Consider the following 19210-nt stretch of genomic DNA (forward strand, 5'->3'; position numbering starts at 1 on the left):
TCGTAAACAAAGGAAAACGAAATTTCCACATCAATTACGAGCACATCAAACATCAAAAGGAAAAGTATAGCGCGGAGAGACATGTTAATTGCATGTACATTGTAACAAACTTTATCGCAACTGAAAGTTATAAAAAGATTCATAGATGTTTAGAATTCCATTGATATGAATGAACATGTGATTCTTTTGTTTATTAATACAAATAGGAATAAAATGCAATTGTTTCTTAAAAATAATCAAATAACAGAAAAAAGAAATAATGAAAAATTATCAGATTTTTTTTTATCAGTACATGAACAGAACCTTTTCTAATAGTTTTTCAGCTGATACGTGTATCATTTGTTATATTTTTCAGTAATTAAAAAAAAATAAACAAACCTTTATGATTTATTTTCATTTGAAAATAAAAATCGTATTTGGTTATCTCTACAGGTAAAGGACTATGAATCATTGCTTATTTTTAAAACCAATAACTCATTAGAATTTGATATATAAATCTTAATCTTTGAAAACGTTTTTTCATAATTAGTGTCACAACTATGATTCTGATTGCCCAAAAGATAACATGATTTATTTTTGTACCTTAATTGCATTTTGTATCAGCAATGGTATACAAAACATCCTTTTTGCTTTGTAACTTTTCGGATTCTTAAAAAAATCCAATAATGATGCATTCATTACTCTTAAGTCAATAAATATATGCCCTTCGTTTATACCATCTTCGATAAAAAATCTCTTATATTTTGCCGGTTGTTTATTTTAAACATAATTATGCTGGATTATTTGTGCTTAAATTCGTCGTATTAAGCCAGAAGTCACCAGGTCTAGCTTCGATAACTTTTTTATTACAATAACAACTCAAAGTTACGTGACTGAACAAACATACAGTGTGGAATGTAATCACCTAGAAAGAATGGGGAGCCATTCTAAAGAAACACCTGTGTATTTTATTGCTGCAATTAGTGCTAATTCATTACCTGAAATATACCAGTATTGAACTTTGTATCTAAATAATGTCTTTGTTTTAGTCGAAAATTGATCATGAAGTCATATTTTACACAACAGAAATCTGAAACTTTTTTCAGTTTTCACTGAATGTATTTGTCACGGATTTCTTTTATAAAATTAAAACAAAGCTTCAACGTGCATTTTCATCATGTGATTGTTTAGATTAATTGAAATCATAAACAGTACTGATACATATACATGTATTAATAAAACAAAAAGTACATATGGATCAGAGCTTTCTAGAGCAACATTTCAATAGAATATTACAAAACATATTCTGCGTTATAACAATAACAATGCAATTGAACTTCATGGCACTTATTCATTTAAGCAAACATCTGTAGCAATTAAACATGTTTCATCAATCATTCCAACTGTCATGTGTACTCAGTTGATCTTGTCTGGAAGCACATACCGGTATTAACCGAGTCGTTATGGATAACCCATGCTTCTCTTGATTTCTACAATATATTTATATGTAGGGTCATGCAGCTTCCTATTCCGATTGGTGATTAACGTGATTAACACCCAACACATGGTTCCTATAACGGGAAATCGTCACGCTTATCTGTAGAAGCGTACATTTGTCATCAGATGTTTTTATCCTGCTGATTGTGCATATCATTATAACCTTATCACCTCCTCTTTAGTTCTTGTCCGTGTTCCACCAAAGAAACTTCCGCGTCGAGTTCGTTTAAAGATGCGCCTTAATTCACGCCGGAATGATCTTCCACACAAAACATAAATAACAAAGTTAATACAGTAGTTCGTATAACTAATGACAGCAAATAACTCCATGTAGGGTCTCATTTTTATAATAATGTATTGTCCAATATGACGTCTGCTCTCATCGGTATAGTATAAGATGATGCTGGTGCAAATGAACTGGGGCAGCATGGTGATAATGAACACAAATCCAATTAACAATAGCATGGTGGTAGCTTTCCTTGTACTGTTTAAAGATCGCGGGCGGCCATTTCCCGCGTTTTTTCGAATGATGTAGATTTCTTGAATAACAACAAAGTTACAGGAAATGACGATGGCACAGGGAAGAGCAAAAAGGAGAACCAAATGATAGCCATACTGATGGAGATAAACATAAAGGGTCAAATATTCCTCTATTGCCGTACATATCCCGTTCACATTTTCCGTAAATAGAATCCGAAAAATCTGCGACAAGGAAAGAATAACAGTTGTTACAGATACGAGTATTGCTACACTATTTCTGCGATGGACGAACTTCCGTCTAAATGGGTAACATACGGCATGTACGCGCTCTATTGAAAGACAAACGACCAACCATGAAGACACAAGAAGAAATACATATTTTAAAAAGTTATATAATTTACATATACTGTTTGGAAAGTCACCATAAAGACTGGTTTTACTTCCAGATTTGTAGAAAATCATTTCGTCAATCAGGTCAACTTGATTAATCACCAAGTTTAGACTGTCGAAGATGGCGAGCGTACAAAGAAGCTGACTGTACGATTTCTTTTGCAGTCTTTTTGAACATCCCATAACCATGAATGATAGACTGTTTCCGATAAGTCCAGCTACAGTGATAATCGGGGTCGCAATCTGCTTTACCCAGAATCCCCATATTGGTATTTCCGGCACATTCACTGAAAATAAAATTGTCATAGATAAATTTATTATTAACCATATCTATAAGTATTATTACCGGCCGCCAGGAGGCGGTCGGTTATTTGATATGAAAGTTTTAGGTCGACGTGCGTTTCTGCGGAGTTAGAACAATTTGAATAAAAAATATGTAACATTCATGAAATAGAATATTAAGAAAGAGTGTCTAAATGTTTAACAAAAAACGCATATAATCATAAAATAAAATTTTTATTAAAAAAAATGGGTTAAATGTTTTATCCAATCCTGATTGACAAACTCCGACGAGACTGAAGTGCGGAGAAATAAGCAGACATGTTGGGCATAGTCTAAAGCAAAGACCGCGTTATATTCATGTTTAAACAAATTTACTTTCTCTACTTCAGCAGGATTTGTTGTATATATAATTTAAACCGACGTGTAAATATAAACATACAGTGTACATTTAATACGGAATTTTTTCAAAAATTTGACTAAATCTTAATTTATTATCAGACAGAATATTAGATTTTTTTTTCCAACAGACAAGGATAAATCGCGTTTTACAATATGCCAAGCCTTTTCCCGCCACACCTCACACCAAAACAAGATAGAGAATAAATGTAGTGGCGGATCTAGAGGGAGTTTGGGGAACATCCTCTGAGCGAGCGAGGAGCCCCACACAGTTGTTACGATTTTATTTAGGTAAGTTTAAACGTTAGTTTAACTTTTAATGGTTAAATGTAAAAACCTACTTTAACATCAAACTTGCTCCAGAGTTCGTCTGTACCAAATAAACTGCGTGCAGGGACGCAGAGGACGATGAGTAAGTTGCTTATACATAGTACATGTAGCAATGTACATGTAATATGTACTGAAGAAAATCCTGGAATGTCGCAGTCAAATGTTTAATGTCACAGGGATATATTAATTAACAGATAAATATGAAAATTCAGTTTCTAATTGTTTCATGAAAGAATCAATTAATTGGTTTGCGGCCGATTTTTGACGCTTGCGTCAATATGTTTCTTGTAAACTTGATTGAAACACACTTTCTCAAATCATAATAGGATAAAGAAATGACCATAAAAACTTACATAAAGATGTCGTATTATCTGTTAAATTCCACTGCATTGCATAGGATTCTTCTGAAACGCGTAGCGCATTCACCTATAGAAAAAAAAGCAGATATACACAAGCTTAAATTCCAATCCAGCACACAATTCTTATATAAGTAAAGCGAAACTTTTATACGTACTATCGATACAATACCAGGAAACCTACAAAAGGTCCTGCTTCGTTGAATGACAAAAGTTGCCTAGTCTCCCATTTTTTACACTGATACTGAAAGTTTTTCCTTTCAACAAAATGGTGAGAAGATGTTTTAACATAGTATGGCACAGCATACTAAAGTAGAATAAAGGGTGAACTATTGTATTGAATACATTATTACACATGTGTAGAATGTTCGAATCAAATCATTAAAAACGTGCCAAAAATGAAAATACATTTATAAATTAATCATATACTAAATATAAAAATATAGTTGTTGTTTGACTGGTTCGCTAAAAAACCCAAATCTGTAAATACCGATGAATGAATGTATAAATTCCGTAATATGGTCAAGATAAAAAAAACAACTAGAGGTATTGTGAGCGATGAGCTCACTAAATGATACCCCCCGCCTCCATATAGTTATAATGGCAAAGTCCATGTTTTGCTGTGGCCGGAAAACCCAAAATATGTGTCGGATCAAAAAGTAAAATAGGAGGTGCACAATGGCAATATGTAATAAAGATTCTGTGAAAGTTTCATCAAATTTCATTCAGTGGTATGAGAGGAGTTGCGGATAAGAGATGGGTACCCAAAAGCGTAACAGACGGACGGACGGACAGACGGAAGGACGGACAGACGGACAGACGGACGGACGGACGGACAGACGTACAGACGGACGGAATTACCGATTACTATATACCCTCCCGCTTTTCAAGCGGGGGGTATAAAAAAGTTTTAGGATAATGTTCTGATTTTATCAATTGAAAATGGACATGTTGTTTATGATGAGACAGATAATGCTGTACCAGCTTAAAGTATATACGAAGTTAGAAAGTGAGTTAACAAAAATTGATAAAACATATCTTGTAGATGCAAACTTGTAGATTTAGTACGGAATAACTCTAATATTTGTAACAGTGTATTGTTGTCTTGTTTTGGAACCTTAAGTACATACTTAGCGTACTCTACCTACTGATGATTTTTAAAGATAGTCTAAATTTGAAATCATAGCACTCTTACATGTTCTTAGCCAAAAAATCAGCATTTGTTACGAGGAGTTTGGAACAGGTATCAAATGATGAAAATTCTTGCATTATTCAAAGGAAAAATTACAAAGATTACTAAACATAAATTCGAAATACATTTTTTTTATTCAAATTTGTTTTAGAAGAGGTCTACAAAACCATATATAGACATTAAACGTATTGCACACAGGTCTTTTATTTAGTGGAACTCTTCAACTCTAAGGAAGAAGCCAATAAAGTTCAAACTACATTGCGTTTGTCCTTAAACTGATAAAAAGAATTTATATATGACTGAGAGAGGAGCTAATCCATGTGTTTTGCAATTTATTGATAGTCTTGTTAACAGATAATGTTCAGTGGATGATTTTTACGTCCAATTCGAGATTTTTTTCATAGTGACATACCTAAAATGAAAAAAGTGAACCGATCCCGGCGGTTCCTAGAATTTAGCATTTTTTTCAGAAATGAAACGGTTACTAAGAAAAAATAAACATGAACAACCGGTATGACATAAAAATGCTTGAGGAACGAATGAACACAGGCATTTTTATGCATAAAAGTTAAAATAAATATAACAGTCGGCAAATTAGGACAGAACAGTACACTTTCTTATGCAAATAACATGCCGTGTTTTATAACCATCATTTTTCTGGAATCATGAAAAAAGAGTCGTTCTATTGAGCAAGTTGATTAGTTTTTGTGATGGCCTAATATAGATTTTAGCACATTCAGCAATGATATCCTATTCATTCCCTTTTGCTTCCTATTTTGGAACCATAAAATATTGATCTGACTTTTTTGCTGTCCTAGCTTTCAAAGGATTATAATGGTCGTAAACATGGTAAATAATGAACGATGCTCAAAATTCTGGAAATTAATTGCTATCAACATTCAAAAGGATAAAGAAAGGAAACTAAGATCTATGATCAAAAGGCAAAGACGTGAATACTATTAGTTATCCAGGTTCAATCAAGGGTGTACGGGGATTTACCCCGGGTTGTATTCCATACACCCTGAGGCCGAAGGCCGAAGGGTGTATGGAATACAACCCGGGGTAAATAACCGTACACCCTTGATTGGACCTGGATAACGAATTTATTTCCTTTGTACCCATAAAAATGCTTTGTAAACATGATTTTTAGCTTTTATCATGGAGAATGTATACATTGTGACGTCACGTTTTATTTACACCCGGCTCAAGTCGGGTGCACGGATATTTACACCCGACTTTGTAACCAATCAAAGCTCGTGTTACAAGCTAGATAGGAAATAAAATCTATTTACGTTTTTTCAATGCCTTTTCGGAGACAGTTGTTCACAATCTCAACTTTGTATTATTTATTAACACTGATGAATATGATGTATAAAGTATATTTTCCTATTACTTTGTAAATCATTTGAATTACCCTTATTTATTCTAATGAATCATAGTCCCTATCTTAATTAGAATTTTAGATAGACCGAGTGATAACGTTTGGCATTAAATCTACCAAATACATGTAGTTCAATAAAAATCATTTTGAATTGTTATCATTTAAGTGGTATTTTATGAAACTAATGCTGTCATCTGTAAGAATTAACAACAGAATAGAAACAGATGTCCCTTTTGGTGTGTTTGCTCCCATTAACATGCCCTTGTGTAATGACATTTGAATCACAAAAATGTCCAGAGAGCAGTGACATTTTCAGATCAGGAGCAGTATATTGCTCAGGGTACTAAAAATCCTTGCTTTTTCGAGCATGAAGCTATAAAAATTTATCATTTACATTGTTATTTTTCTAGACTCCCTGTGGATAGGATTCTGTAGTAATACATAGCTTTTATTTTACGAAATCTCATTGATGTTTTCTTTTTGATTATCTCAAATATGTGGTTGTGCCTCTGATTTCTATCCACTGATCCATCCTGATTAAAGATCCCGAACTATTTCAAATTGTGTAAGCTTCCCTGGACGTAATTAGTTTATTAGGTAACACGGAAAATAAGTTTGCTGTTAGGAGAATTCAAGGAAGAAATATTTAGGTCAAATGATTTCTATTTTCAAAGGCTACTATAGTATGTTGCTCTTTTTAACAACCTGTAAAAATGGCTCACAATATTCAATTTCTTTATAAATCAATGGAAACTCCGAGGATCAATCCGAGAGAAAAAAAATAAAATGGATACTTCTTACTGGTGCATTTTAAGACAGATTTTCTTATTAGCAAGTGCAAGTTTCCTGTTTAAATACACTTATTTCATCTCGCGTGATATTGTTGATTTTCATTCACTTTGTTAATAAGTGGGAATATACATTGAAATGCCTTTGCATCGAAGAAGAAATCTGATGTTTCTTCAATTTTTTTTCACTCTGATCAATTGTGAAAGTATAAAGCTTAAAAACAGAAGTCTCCCTCTCGTTTGTTGAAACCTATTTTCAACAAAGAAGAAGGTATGGTTTTCGCTTTATTGTGCCCTAAAAATGTAATGTCATCAAAAAGTCTTAAAACTGGCTAAAATATTAGTAAAGTACATGACTGTGATAAATCAGGAAAGAATATGGCACAAAGGATTACCATTCTGCAAATATGACGTAATCAATGTGATGCATTTCTGTATTTTTAACAGAAAAAGCCTCAAATCAGCCAATTTCAAGGGTAATTTTCCTTTAGAAAATAGTGTCCACAGCTGTCACCTACTTTTATTTTTTGATATGTTGTGAAAAAAAAAACAATGAAAAAATCACATATCTTAAAATCTCTGTGGGCGATGCATGTGGACAACATTTTCTGAAAGAAAATCTATTGAAAATTGGCGTCTTCTGCAACTTTTGAAGAAAATACCGGAAAATGCACATGTTTATAGCGTCACAATTAGTATTTCAAAATACATGTGAGAAAAATGGTTTGTATGATTTTTCTGCATGGAATTTCACTGATTCAGAAAGCATTAGAATTCATCTTTTACACCAGTTTCATTTTTTAGAAAATCACAGGGCAAGATTTGTATGGAAACCATCCCTTGTTCTTTATATATGTTTAACCTATAAACAATGTACGATTTAAATGCTCTCATTCACAGAGCTGTATGCAGTTTTATCCTTTATAAAGTAATCTTAAAGTTACATAGAGAAATAAAGAAAATGCAAAAATATAAAACTAAAATCGAACGTTTTATGAAAGGTCGTTGGAAAGGCGAAGACATAAAAAAAAAAAAGAAAGGGTAAGAAAAATTCAAATTAAATTAAAAATAAATCATAATAATTAAAGTTGAAAAAATCAAAATTTAAGTCGTACAATCCAAGATTAAAACTGCAATTTTCAAGTTTAAAGTTTAACCCCCCCCCCCACATTTAAAGTTGGAAAAACAATTTAAAATCGAAGTTCCAACTTACAAATTGAAATTTCCAACTTTAAAGTTGGAATAATCACCTTTCAAAAGCACTTATTTCTGAAATAGAGCCAAACGGGACATGATTGTCTTAACACATGTATGAATATTCCTGTACTTTTTTGAAACACAAAAACTTTATAAATACCTGGCCAAGGGATCACTTAGTCACAAACAGCTTTTTTTCTGAAAGAACACATTTACTGAAATTTCCTATGGACTATATGAAAGAATCAAGCGATTTTAATTTGCACGAAAAGGGTGTTTCCGTTAGTGGCTTACAGTATACGCTGATGGTTAATGATTATTTATAGCCTTGTATTAGCTTTGGTATTGTTACCTAATTGTCTAAGCAGAGATTATATAACATTTCTTCAATAATCACTAGCAGTATTCTTTTCATCAATTTTAAGCTGCATGATTTCAGTAAGGCATGAGTATTAAATCTCATGCAACGAATAAAGCATTTTGTGGTATTAAAACATATCATTTTCATTAAAAGTATTTTTTGGGGATGTTTTAGCTACTAAAAGCACTTCTTTGAATATTTGATGAAATATTAATATAACGAAATCTGCTGAAAAGAAACTGGCAGAGTGTATTTTTATCTTTCATGTTATTTTTTGTTGAATATGGAACTCTTGAAAAAAGATAAAGAAATGAAACTGAATATAAAAACGTTGATAATTATATAATTTATACATGTATGTAAATTTATTATTTTGATTCTGAAACGTTAAATTATATAGATTATTTATAATTTAAGTCACAGGTATTTAAATTTCCAGAAAAACTTGAGAGAATAAAGACAATTGCATTGATCTCGAAAGGATTTGGACCTTTTATCCTTCTCTGCCTTATTAATATAAAACTCGACACAATGTAGTTTAGCTCATAATTCATCATGTTATCAATATACATAAGAATTGAACTTTTATCCGCATTTGATATTCAATTGCCTATAATATCAACTCTATAAATATGCATACGGCCATCATTTTCCACGTTATTTTGGGTGCAAAAGTTTTTGATTTTCTCTGGCGGATTAAGATGCAGATCTATTAATGGAGCACTGGGGGCGCATTCAGAAAAAAAAGTTTCTCACTTTGACCTGAACATGTTCTTACCCAAGTGTATTACTTATCAAGTTATCTGTATCATAACCGAAGATGCTAAATATAATTACTTCTCGAGTTCCATATTTTGAAACGACGTAGGGTCGCAAACATGTCAACGTCAATTGATTTGAAGAACGTAAAGTATGGACATTGGTTGGAATATAATAACAGGCAAACATCACCATAAGCATTGATATGATTTACAATTAAAGGATCGTTGTAGCAATTCAGAGATAACATGGTTCATGTAATGTACAAGTCGTATTTTATTCCTTAAAAGAAGAAACATCAGTCCTCACCATTATAACCTTTCAGAAATGGAGTGCCACCCGTACATTGTTTATTATGAATTATACATTTACAATCTATTGGAATTTCCATGGGTACAAATTATGCCCTGTTATTAGCAGACCTATTTGTGTTCATATGAGGCAGGGTTTGTCCATAATCATATACGTAAAAACAAGAAAACACTTGCTGTGGCCTTCAACTCGACAGTTAGATATATTAACAACGTATTGTCAATTAACATCCCTCCATTTTATGTCGATACGATACATCTCGGTGAGCTTGAGATAAAAGATACCACATTGTCTGATACATTTGTTTCATATTTGGATATTTTACTTGAAAAGGGCATTAATGGTAATCTAACAACCAAGCTTTATGCTAAACGTAATGACTTTAACTTTTTATTCGTCAAATCCCCTTACTTATGCAGCAATGTATCTTCATCACCTGCAAACTCCAGGGGTCTATATCTCTCAGTTCATCTGATATTCAAGAGCATGCTCTAGGTATGTACAATTTCTCAGACGATGTTAATAATTGACGAACAGGTAGCTGAAACAAGAATATCAGCAGTCTCATTAAAGTCTTCCTTTTGCAAGTTCTATGGTCGATACAATGACCTTGTCATCAAATACAATTATCATTGAATAAAATGCTGACAGATGTTTTTCATACTTATTGTTAGGCCATTTTTTACACATTCAATTGTCGACAGATTTTTCTGTTATTACCAGATCATGACAAGGAGCACATGGTGAGCATGACCTCTCGACAGGGGATGCTACTTCCTCCATGGCACCTGATCCCACCTCTGATTTTTGGAGGTCCCTGTTCGCTCCGCTCCAATTCTGTATTGTCTATTGGACTTATGATCTCGAATACTGTTCGCTTTCTCTATTATTTCAACAGCAATGCTTTTTATTTTGACATTGCGCTGATATCCATGTTTGCGATTGATGTAAGTAATAGAATACAGATGATTCCCAAAATACATGAAAAGACATAGCTGTCTGATGTCTCATCGACAAGTACACTATGTCGCTAAGAGGTCAAACATCAATTTTTCTTACCACTCAACAAAACATATCTTTAACACAGTTTTATATAGGAAAAATTTAACTGAAGTAGCAATGTCTTATACTTGACGTTTACAAAAGAAAAAAATCAACTTTTTCTGCATTTTTCTTTTTTGTTTTCCCACTCAAGAAATAACGCTTTATTCGTCTTGTAACATTGTTTTTTTTTCATCGAAGAGATTAATAAAGTTTTGACCAAAACTAAAAAAAAAATTTAATATTTATTGATAAGGAAAAAAAATATAAATATTAAAAGGTGTTCTGCGGAGTTCTCAAAGAGGACAGATTTTCAAGATTTTAATCTGTGTCTAGAAAATTCTTTCACCATTAGTAAGCTAAATGTTTGGTAATTAGAGCTTGCAGCTTTAATATTTATAATGTTGAGTAAATACCATTTAGATAGCAACCAAAGATTGTGCAACAACGTGTCAATATAATATTGATTTACTGCAAATTCTGTAAAAAGCTTTTAATTGCTTTGAAAACAAAACAAAAAAAAACTCGATGCCGTTCTGATATTATATAGAGTAGTTATATTAAGGCAATGATACAAGGTTAATGACAACAGAAGTGGAATATTATAGGATTAAACGTTCTTTTTTCAGAATTTATCGATGTGTAAACTCTGCCTTTTTACTCACAAACTGAATAAAAGTGCGAAGCACTTTTATTTAAAGTTTGTGAGTAAAAAGGCAGAGTTTACACATCGATAAATTCTGAAAAAAGAACGTTTAATTCTTATAATTCCAATTACGAATTTTTTAAATTATTAAAATTATTTCTCTTTGAGGCCGCCATACAATCCGTTATTTTGTACGGCGTAGGAATACTTTATGCCGCAAAGAAACGTATACAAGATGAATATCGATAAAATCCAACTTAAATTGTCAAAACAATCAATAAAATAAACTTATAAAAACTCATTGAATGTTGTGTAAGTCAACAAATATCGTAAATACGCGTATTCTCCAGAATAATTCGTCCTTGGCCATGGCCATGTTGACATTAACGACAACGTCATAGCGAAACTTGCAGACCGAACGTTCTATAAGATTTAGGGAGAATATGGGATCTGTAGGATGTAAATATATGAATTTGATGCTAAAAAGGCAAGAGTCTGAGGTACGTTTCTTTTCCCTATCACAACGATACCAACTGAGCTGATATGGAACGTCGAGAAAATGACATCATGATCAGCGATATTTTAAAATTAACACTCGTGATCCGACAGTGACATAAACATAATATTCCCGGCTGTCAGACCTGTTTATCTCCTTTTCATTCATTCATTCATTCATTTTTTATTTCCAGTTTCTTGTAATCATAATTTAACTAAAACGGAGTAGAAGTATCTGTTTTCATTGTTTTAACAACAGTCAAGAAAGTAGTTCTGATTGAAAAATTCATCGATGTGTAAACTTTTTCTTGAATTTGTTCTCGTCCAATCAAAACATAGGGAATCAATAAATAAAATTAAGATTCGAATTATACGGAAATGAAAAAGAAACAGAAAAGTACCTATATAACTAAGCATTAGATAGAAAATGAGGAAACATTGTAAATATGTTCTTGTAGAGCAAACCATACTGAAATATTTCATGAAGTTATATTATTTGATTTGGAAAGACGATCAACACTTGTAAAACATCAACCTTTCGACAATAGCATGATCGATACTATGGCCTTGTCAACAAGTACAGTCTATCATTAAGTCAGATGTTTACTGAAGATTTCCATACGAATTTATAGGGTATTATTTTCACTCTGAATTGTCTTCAATAATTTTTCCGTTTACGTGAAGCATCTGATCCCCCTCTGATGGTCTGAGGGTCTGCGCTTGCTCTGATTCTAAATTGTATTGTTTTAAATGGACTTCTGAGCTTGTTTCTGGGACATTTTTTAATATTTAATAACGAACAGATTAAACGTGTGCGAAAAAGCCATTTTCATTTTAGATTACAATAAAACGCAACCTTTTTACATGTAACGCATCAAAATACAAACTCACAGTTTCCTGTTATATCCATCACAACTTCAGTGGTCAAACTAGAAGACTGCACAAAACAGGAGGGATGCTTCACGGATACTTACAAATACTTCTTAAATATCTACTAATCATTTAATTGGTAGAAGACATAGTGACCGCATTGGAAAGAAAACAATTATTAGCTTCTAATTGTTAGAATTTACCGTAATCTTGGTTGGAATTAGGATAATGGCCGTTAAATATCAAAATGGTCAGGATTCGGTTGCACGAACGATAGTTAAATTTAATTAGCCGTTAACTTTGCATTATCGTGAAATTTAAATTAACAGCGAGTTAAATCGGTTGCACAAAAGTTAACTACCAGTTAAACCTTAGTTAATTTTGTGATTTAACAAACAGATTTAACTTAGGTTACATAGGTACATTAAATATTTAATTACACATTAAAATCAAAATTCTCGACTTGTTATCATTTCAAAACTTGTTTGCGTTGAAGGAAGAACTTAATCAGAGATAATATAAATGTCTGACATAAGCAAAACACACATTTGATCCTGATTTCAATTTAGGCATGATTGCATTATTAGGGCTGTATCAATATATTGATACGTGTACATGTAAGTCGATAAAAACTTTTATTTCATGAACCCCATGCACAAAAAATGAAGAAGGGTAGGGTGTTCCTTTCCCCCTTTTTAGAGAGTTTTTCATTATTAATATTATTTTTAGTTTCAAATTCAACGCCTCGTCTTAGAATTAAATACAGAAAAAAACTACATGTACAGGGTATTCGTTGTAACTGTATTGTTTATATTGCGTGTCAATTGAAATTTCAATGTTAATTCATGCTAGAAGAAACTACTTAAGTTGTAATAATATATCAAACAATATCTGATAAAAGGATAACATATATCAAGTAAATTTTCCTTAGCAAATTCACATTTACAAGTTGACGTCATTTTAATTATGACGTCAGTAATCTTTCACCATAGGTAAGGGAAGTGCACGCGTCGAACGATTTTAACAGAGAGTTAACTATAAAACATCAATTAAATCTGAGTTAACTAATTAAACTTTAATTGACTTTCGAACAACAACAATTTAACTGACAGTTATGTACATGTAACTTATCGTTAAAAATTTAACAGTTTGTTACGGCATTAACTTGAAGTTAATTTAACTATCGTTCATGCAACCAGATCCTGATCTGCAGCGTCACATGTTTGAAATATATAGAGATAACAACAGAATTCAAGTTCAAAAGTTCTTTGAACAACACAATTAGAAGCAGAGACCCCAGAACATCAGAGGTGGGATCAGGTGCCATGGAGGAGTAGGCATCCCCTGCCGACCGGTCGCATCCGTCATGTCCTCCTTGTCATGGTCGGAAAATAATGAAAATATCCGACAATGTGTAAATAATGGCCATATAATGGGTATGAAAAACGTCGGTAAGAATTCAATTAATGATTAATCGTATTAGCAGACAAGGGCATTGAATCGATCATAGAGCTTACGAAATGATGACTTTAAACGATACTTGATAGTCAATTACTTACTGTGCTTCAGAAATTGCTCCCACTTAGAGCATGCTCTTGCGTATTATAACAATTGTGAGATATTTACCCCCGTTTGCAAGCGATGAAGAAATATGAGAAGTTGACCATTGAAAAGTTAAAGTCATGCCATTTATCATAAAGCTTGGTTGTAATGATACTGTAACATAATTTGCCTAATAAAAAGAGCAGTGCCATTTTTAGGGAAGAAAGCTAATAAATATTGAGGAAAATATTTCAAAAATACTTGGGCTTGCTATGTTTTTTTTAGGTAATTCCTTTGTCAATGTATATATTTGTTCTATTTGTAAGGGGAACAGTAGTACCATTGTAACACATGAAGAATCACAATTTTTTATGCATTACGATAATAAAAAAGGATACAATGCTAAATATCAGGGACTAGCAATTGTTTCATATCTTTATTGGAAAATTGTCTACATGTATCAAAATTTTCACATGTATTATATTAGTTTCTATATTTACATCGTGCCCTGAATCTTTGGGAGAAACTTTTGCAGCAAGATATTAATATCCGCGAGAATTTTATTGCTTGCATAAAGTACTCGTTACCTGTTCTGCAATTATTTACATACCTGGTAATGAGAAGATTTATTAAAGTTTAATATCCTATGTTTCTAATTTACTCTGAGTCGATTATCCAGGTCCTGTGATCAAGATATTAATATGACTTGACGTAAACTCTTTCATTTAAAAACTTTTACATACAAAGAATTGGTTCTTGTGGCCTACAACTCGTCATTTATTATTTAACAATACATGTAGTCACTTTTATTCATATGTCAACTCGATATATTCCAGTGAAAGCGAAATAAAAGGCAACACAGTATATTCACATCTGTTTAATACTAGTATTTGGATGTTTTTCTGTCTGCTTAATTGTATATGATAAACCAGATGAATGCATTTTTTCTGTCATTATCATTTTTTTATGTGTAGTAATATCCTACTATCACCTGCATAAGGTGTTTTAAAATGTCTCCAGCTTGTATGTGCTTCACGAGCATGTTCTATCGATTTTTAAATAAAGACAGGCTACTGACATGTGAGTAGCTGATACAAGGAATCCGACGTTATAACGACCTTGTTAGCTAATGTTAGTACATGTGTATACTGTAAACCAACTTTTATTCGTGTGGGAGAAATTTTCGCGCGAGGTTCGCAAGAGTCTCGTCATCGCAAATATTTCTCACCGCAAACCGGTTCTTAAGTCTCTGTGTCTATGAACAACAGACCAAAAAGGCTTGGTCGCGAATATTAATCGTGGTAAACTAGTTTACTCCTGGTAAATCGCGAAATAAAGTCGTCGCGAATAAAAGTTGGTTTATAGTATCCTATCACTGAGTAGTAATTCGACTGACTTATTTCATACGTATTGCAAGTCGTTCGGTTTTAAATTAATTTTTTTCCATTGAATATTCTGTCTACTTTTAAATGTACGGGCCTTATTTCGAGTAAATCGAACGACAGGGGTTACATATTCCAACTACGTATTAGATTCCATCAACAGATAGATGTAAAATAGAGTAGTATACATTACATATATTGTATTAAAAATTGTAAAATACATGTATCTAGGAATCTTTGCCGTATTATTCCTCTTTGCATTCGTTATAAGTGATTTTGGCTTTATTGAGATTAATAATTGATCATTCTCTATGTCTATTTCATTCTAATACCTATCATTAATATAGATACCTTGTCAAGTAATGGAGCCCTGTCAGAGCTCTTTTAAACGTCTAGAGTGCTGATACATTTTAATGTTCTTAGAAGAAGTAACATCAGGAAGTAAATTAAGCAAATTTACATTTCGTTTCTTTCAAATTTAAAACACTTCCAATATCTTAAAGTTTTAAGGACTATCCTTTTATCTTCCTGGTTTCTCTATGTCTTTTATTTAATTTCAATATGAATTTAAGGTATACATGTAATACTTTAAAGTAAAAGCAAAGGTGATTCAAAAATAGTTTTCTCTGTACAATTTGATAATACAAGTATATTTTAAAACGTAGATTTATCTGTTAGCAGTCTATCAGCTGTCGTGTTTAACACTTGGGTTTCTGTATTCATACAAGCTGTTACATTTCATGAAAGTAAAGTAGTTCTGGATTGATTAAACTTTAAATAAATTTAAAACTGTAAAAGTGCATGCAGATTTTCTTTGTACAGGAAATGTACTTAGTTAGGTTTTTGTGAGTTGGAAAATCGTAAAAATTCTACAGAAGTCCTTTTTTACAGTAGAAAAGCAAAAAAGCATCAACAACATGAATTAAAACTGATAATTTGTTTATAATAAGCCAAAAATATAACTTACATTGAAACTGAAAATATGGTCAATTAATACTTATTCCTAAAGACGAATCCAAATTAGATAAAAGTGCAATCAAAACAAAATTCTAGTAAAAAATGCTGAGAAGACACTTGTTTTACAAAGAACAGTTTATCCTTTGGTTTGATTCCTACCTGTTAATTTACCTGTTATATATTAAAACAATATACATATAATAGGTAGAGCTATGAATTAAAATTTCTTACGAAAAATAATAAAATATAATATTATGTGAAGTAAATATTACTTACAAGAAACTGTATTTACTCCATCATCATTCCATATTTTATCCTTCGTAGAAGCATGTCAGTAGATAAAAACACTATTCAATATTCATACAGTCTTTGACTGACCATAGGAATGTTGAAAGATATATACAATATAACTTTAAAGATACAAAGTTCGTGTCTGTCTACTTCACATCACAGGAGTGAACGGATCAAATTGTCCAGGTAAATATTAGGGATTATTTCCCGCGCTCTATAATTATTTCCTGCTCTCAGTGATTACAGACACAAACTGCTGCGGTGATTCTGTCTATCACTCCCCTACACTGCGTGACGGAGGATGCTTAGGAACTCTATTGACATGATAAATTCCACGTCAGTTTGAAAAGTTAGTTCACCAGAGCCTTAGGCTGTTCATGATTTGAGCTTTTTGATCGAAGTAGGTCCGTTGTCTTTTTATCCATCCCTCTGTGCTTGATCAGTTTAACATTTATTGACTTTTTACAGATTTTCTTTCTTTTATCCAGTTTTAACTAAATTTTTCAACATACATTAATTGTTGAATAAACTTAATTCTTTGAAATTACTGGTATTTTTCCTGTGAGTATTAAGCATCAGAACTGAAGAAATGTATCATAGAAAGGTCTTTCTAATATGGATTGAATCAAGTATGTTAAATTCACTGTAAAACTTAACTGCAATTAACTTAAACATAGAATCGAATCTAGGGAAAAGCTATATTCATTTTCTATAAAAAAAATCCATATATAAAAAATTAAAAAATCCTTTACACAAGACAACTAATATCGTTTTAAAAATCTAAAAGAATGATATACAAGTATACTGATGTGAAGAAAACAAATATCATTATGTAAAATGGACAAATAGCTAGCTTGGCGTGGCCTCAATGCATTTATACGGAATCTTAGTTTAGCATTGGAATAACAGTTTTGTCAATTTACACATTGAATTGTCGACGGATTTCCCCGTTATTTTCCGATCATTACAAGGAGGACACGGCTGATGTGACCAGTCTGTAAGGGATACTCACTCGTTTATGGCACATGATTCCACCTCTGATGTTTTAGAGGTCCGTGTATGCTCTACTCCTCTTTTGTAATGTTTAATGGACTATTGAGTTTGAACACTGTTCTATCTCTGCATACTAATAGTTCACTCTATTTGTGGAGTACTAGTATTTAGTATGGGTGTCCGGCGTCTTTCTGCCTGTCTTTAAACCATTTTTTTAATAAAAAGAACCAATTTGTTTGGTCCTATTTAACTAAGACATGGTTCCAAATTAGTCCATTATGTATCAGAATGATAATTTTTAATCTTGGATTTTCATTTCGATAAATGGTGTTACCATAGTTACAAAAAATATAAATTTCTGGGATATTCTTTCGAATCACAACTCCCTCTACAGTGTTGTACTAATTTCAATTAGATTTGGTACAAAAGTATTCTATATATTCTCAAATTCATTACTAGAATTCTTTTTAATGGTATATATTTGATTTCAACGAACACTATTTTCATGATAACAGAGAACTATATAATAATTTGAAAACAATGGTACGCATTTGCTCTGACTCAAATATATGATCAGCACTTCATCTATCATATCTTAATAATAAAGGGACAATTTTTCAAATAAATCTGCAAGCACCCGTCATTTGGGAAAGATGTCTGAGGTTCGTTCTTTTCATTGAATACTCTATGCAGAATCTTGTTATGTAGGAATTTAATTTTTGCAATTAAAATTTTCAAAACTATGTATATGACAAATTGTACATTCCTCCCACCCCACGCCCCTCAAAAGAGTTTAGAGTTGTGAACACCCTTCCTCCGTTTTTGTTTGTTATATTTTTTTCTTCAGATGCCTCCTTTTAATAACGTGCCTGGCAATTGCAAGAAGAATGTAAAATTGGTTAGCCATGTACTATGTAGATCACGTGTCTCTTGTTTCATTTGCTTTTATAAAACTTTTAATAGACCCTTCAACCAAAACGTTAAATCGGTTAATAACAATGTGTGTGATCATATTTTAATAATAATTATGCTCATGGAACTCATTCTGTGAGGATTTTTTTTAATCTGTGGATTTTGTAATGAGGTGTTAACGTCAAACAGGGATATCCCAATGTTAATACTGGTGAATACTTTATTATTTCGTTCCTGTGAGAGAGGAAGCGTTTCCTTCATCTGGTCTTTGTCTTATAATAGATTACAGAGAACAAAAAGGGAATTTATGAGTACTTAAAGAATTTTTCATCGAAAATACATTTGATTTTCCCGCTGGTTAATAAAATGAAGAATTTAACA

General features: G+C 32.1%; 1 protein-coding gene across 1 annotated transcript; it reads right to left on the reverse strand.

Moving 5' to 3' along the window:
• Nucleotides 1-1428: 1428 nt before the first annotated feature.
• On the reverse strand, nucleotides 1429-17060 carry LOC134254615 (P2Y purinoceptor 1-like). The gene is made up of 3 exons (XM_062737146.1): nucleotides 16910-17060; nucleotides 3708-3780; nucleotides 1429-2633 (listed from the first exon to the last, which is right to left on the reverse strand). Exons 2-3 carry the CDS (start codon nucleotides 3742-3744, stop codon nucleotides 1633-1635), a joined length of 1038 nt encoding a protein of 345 aa, XP_062593130.1. The 5' UTR covers nucleotides 3745-3780; nucleotides 16910-17060; the 3' UTR covers nucleotides 1429-1632.
• Nucleotides 17061-19210: the final 2150 nt, after the last annotated feature.

The sequence above is a fragment of the Saccostrea cucullata genome, unplaced genomic scaffold (assembly GCF_032062105.1).
Source record: "Saccostrea cucullata isolate Sc308-1 unplaced genomic scaffold, CSIRO_AGI_Scuc_v1 ctg354, whole genome shotgun sequence".
In the NCBI taxonomy this organism is placed as follows: Eukaryota; Metazoa; Mollusca; class Bivalvia; order Ostreida; family Ostreidae; genus Saccostrea; species Saccostrea cuccullata.

Excerpts from the sequence above, each read along its gene's own strand:
- LOC134254615 (XM_062737146.1), bottom strand. The coding sequence starts at position 3,744 with ATGCAGTGGAATTTAACAGATAATACGACATCTTTAT. Across the intron at positions 2,634-3,707 it reads AGATAATACGACATCTTTAT|TGAATGTGCCGGAAATACCA; the intron begins GTAAGTTTTTAT and ends TTTTATTTTCAG.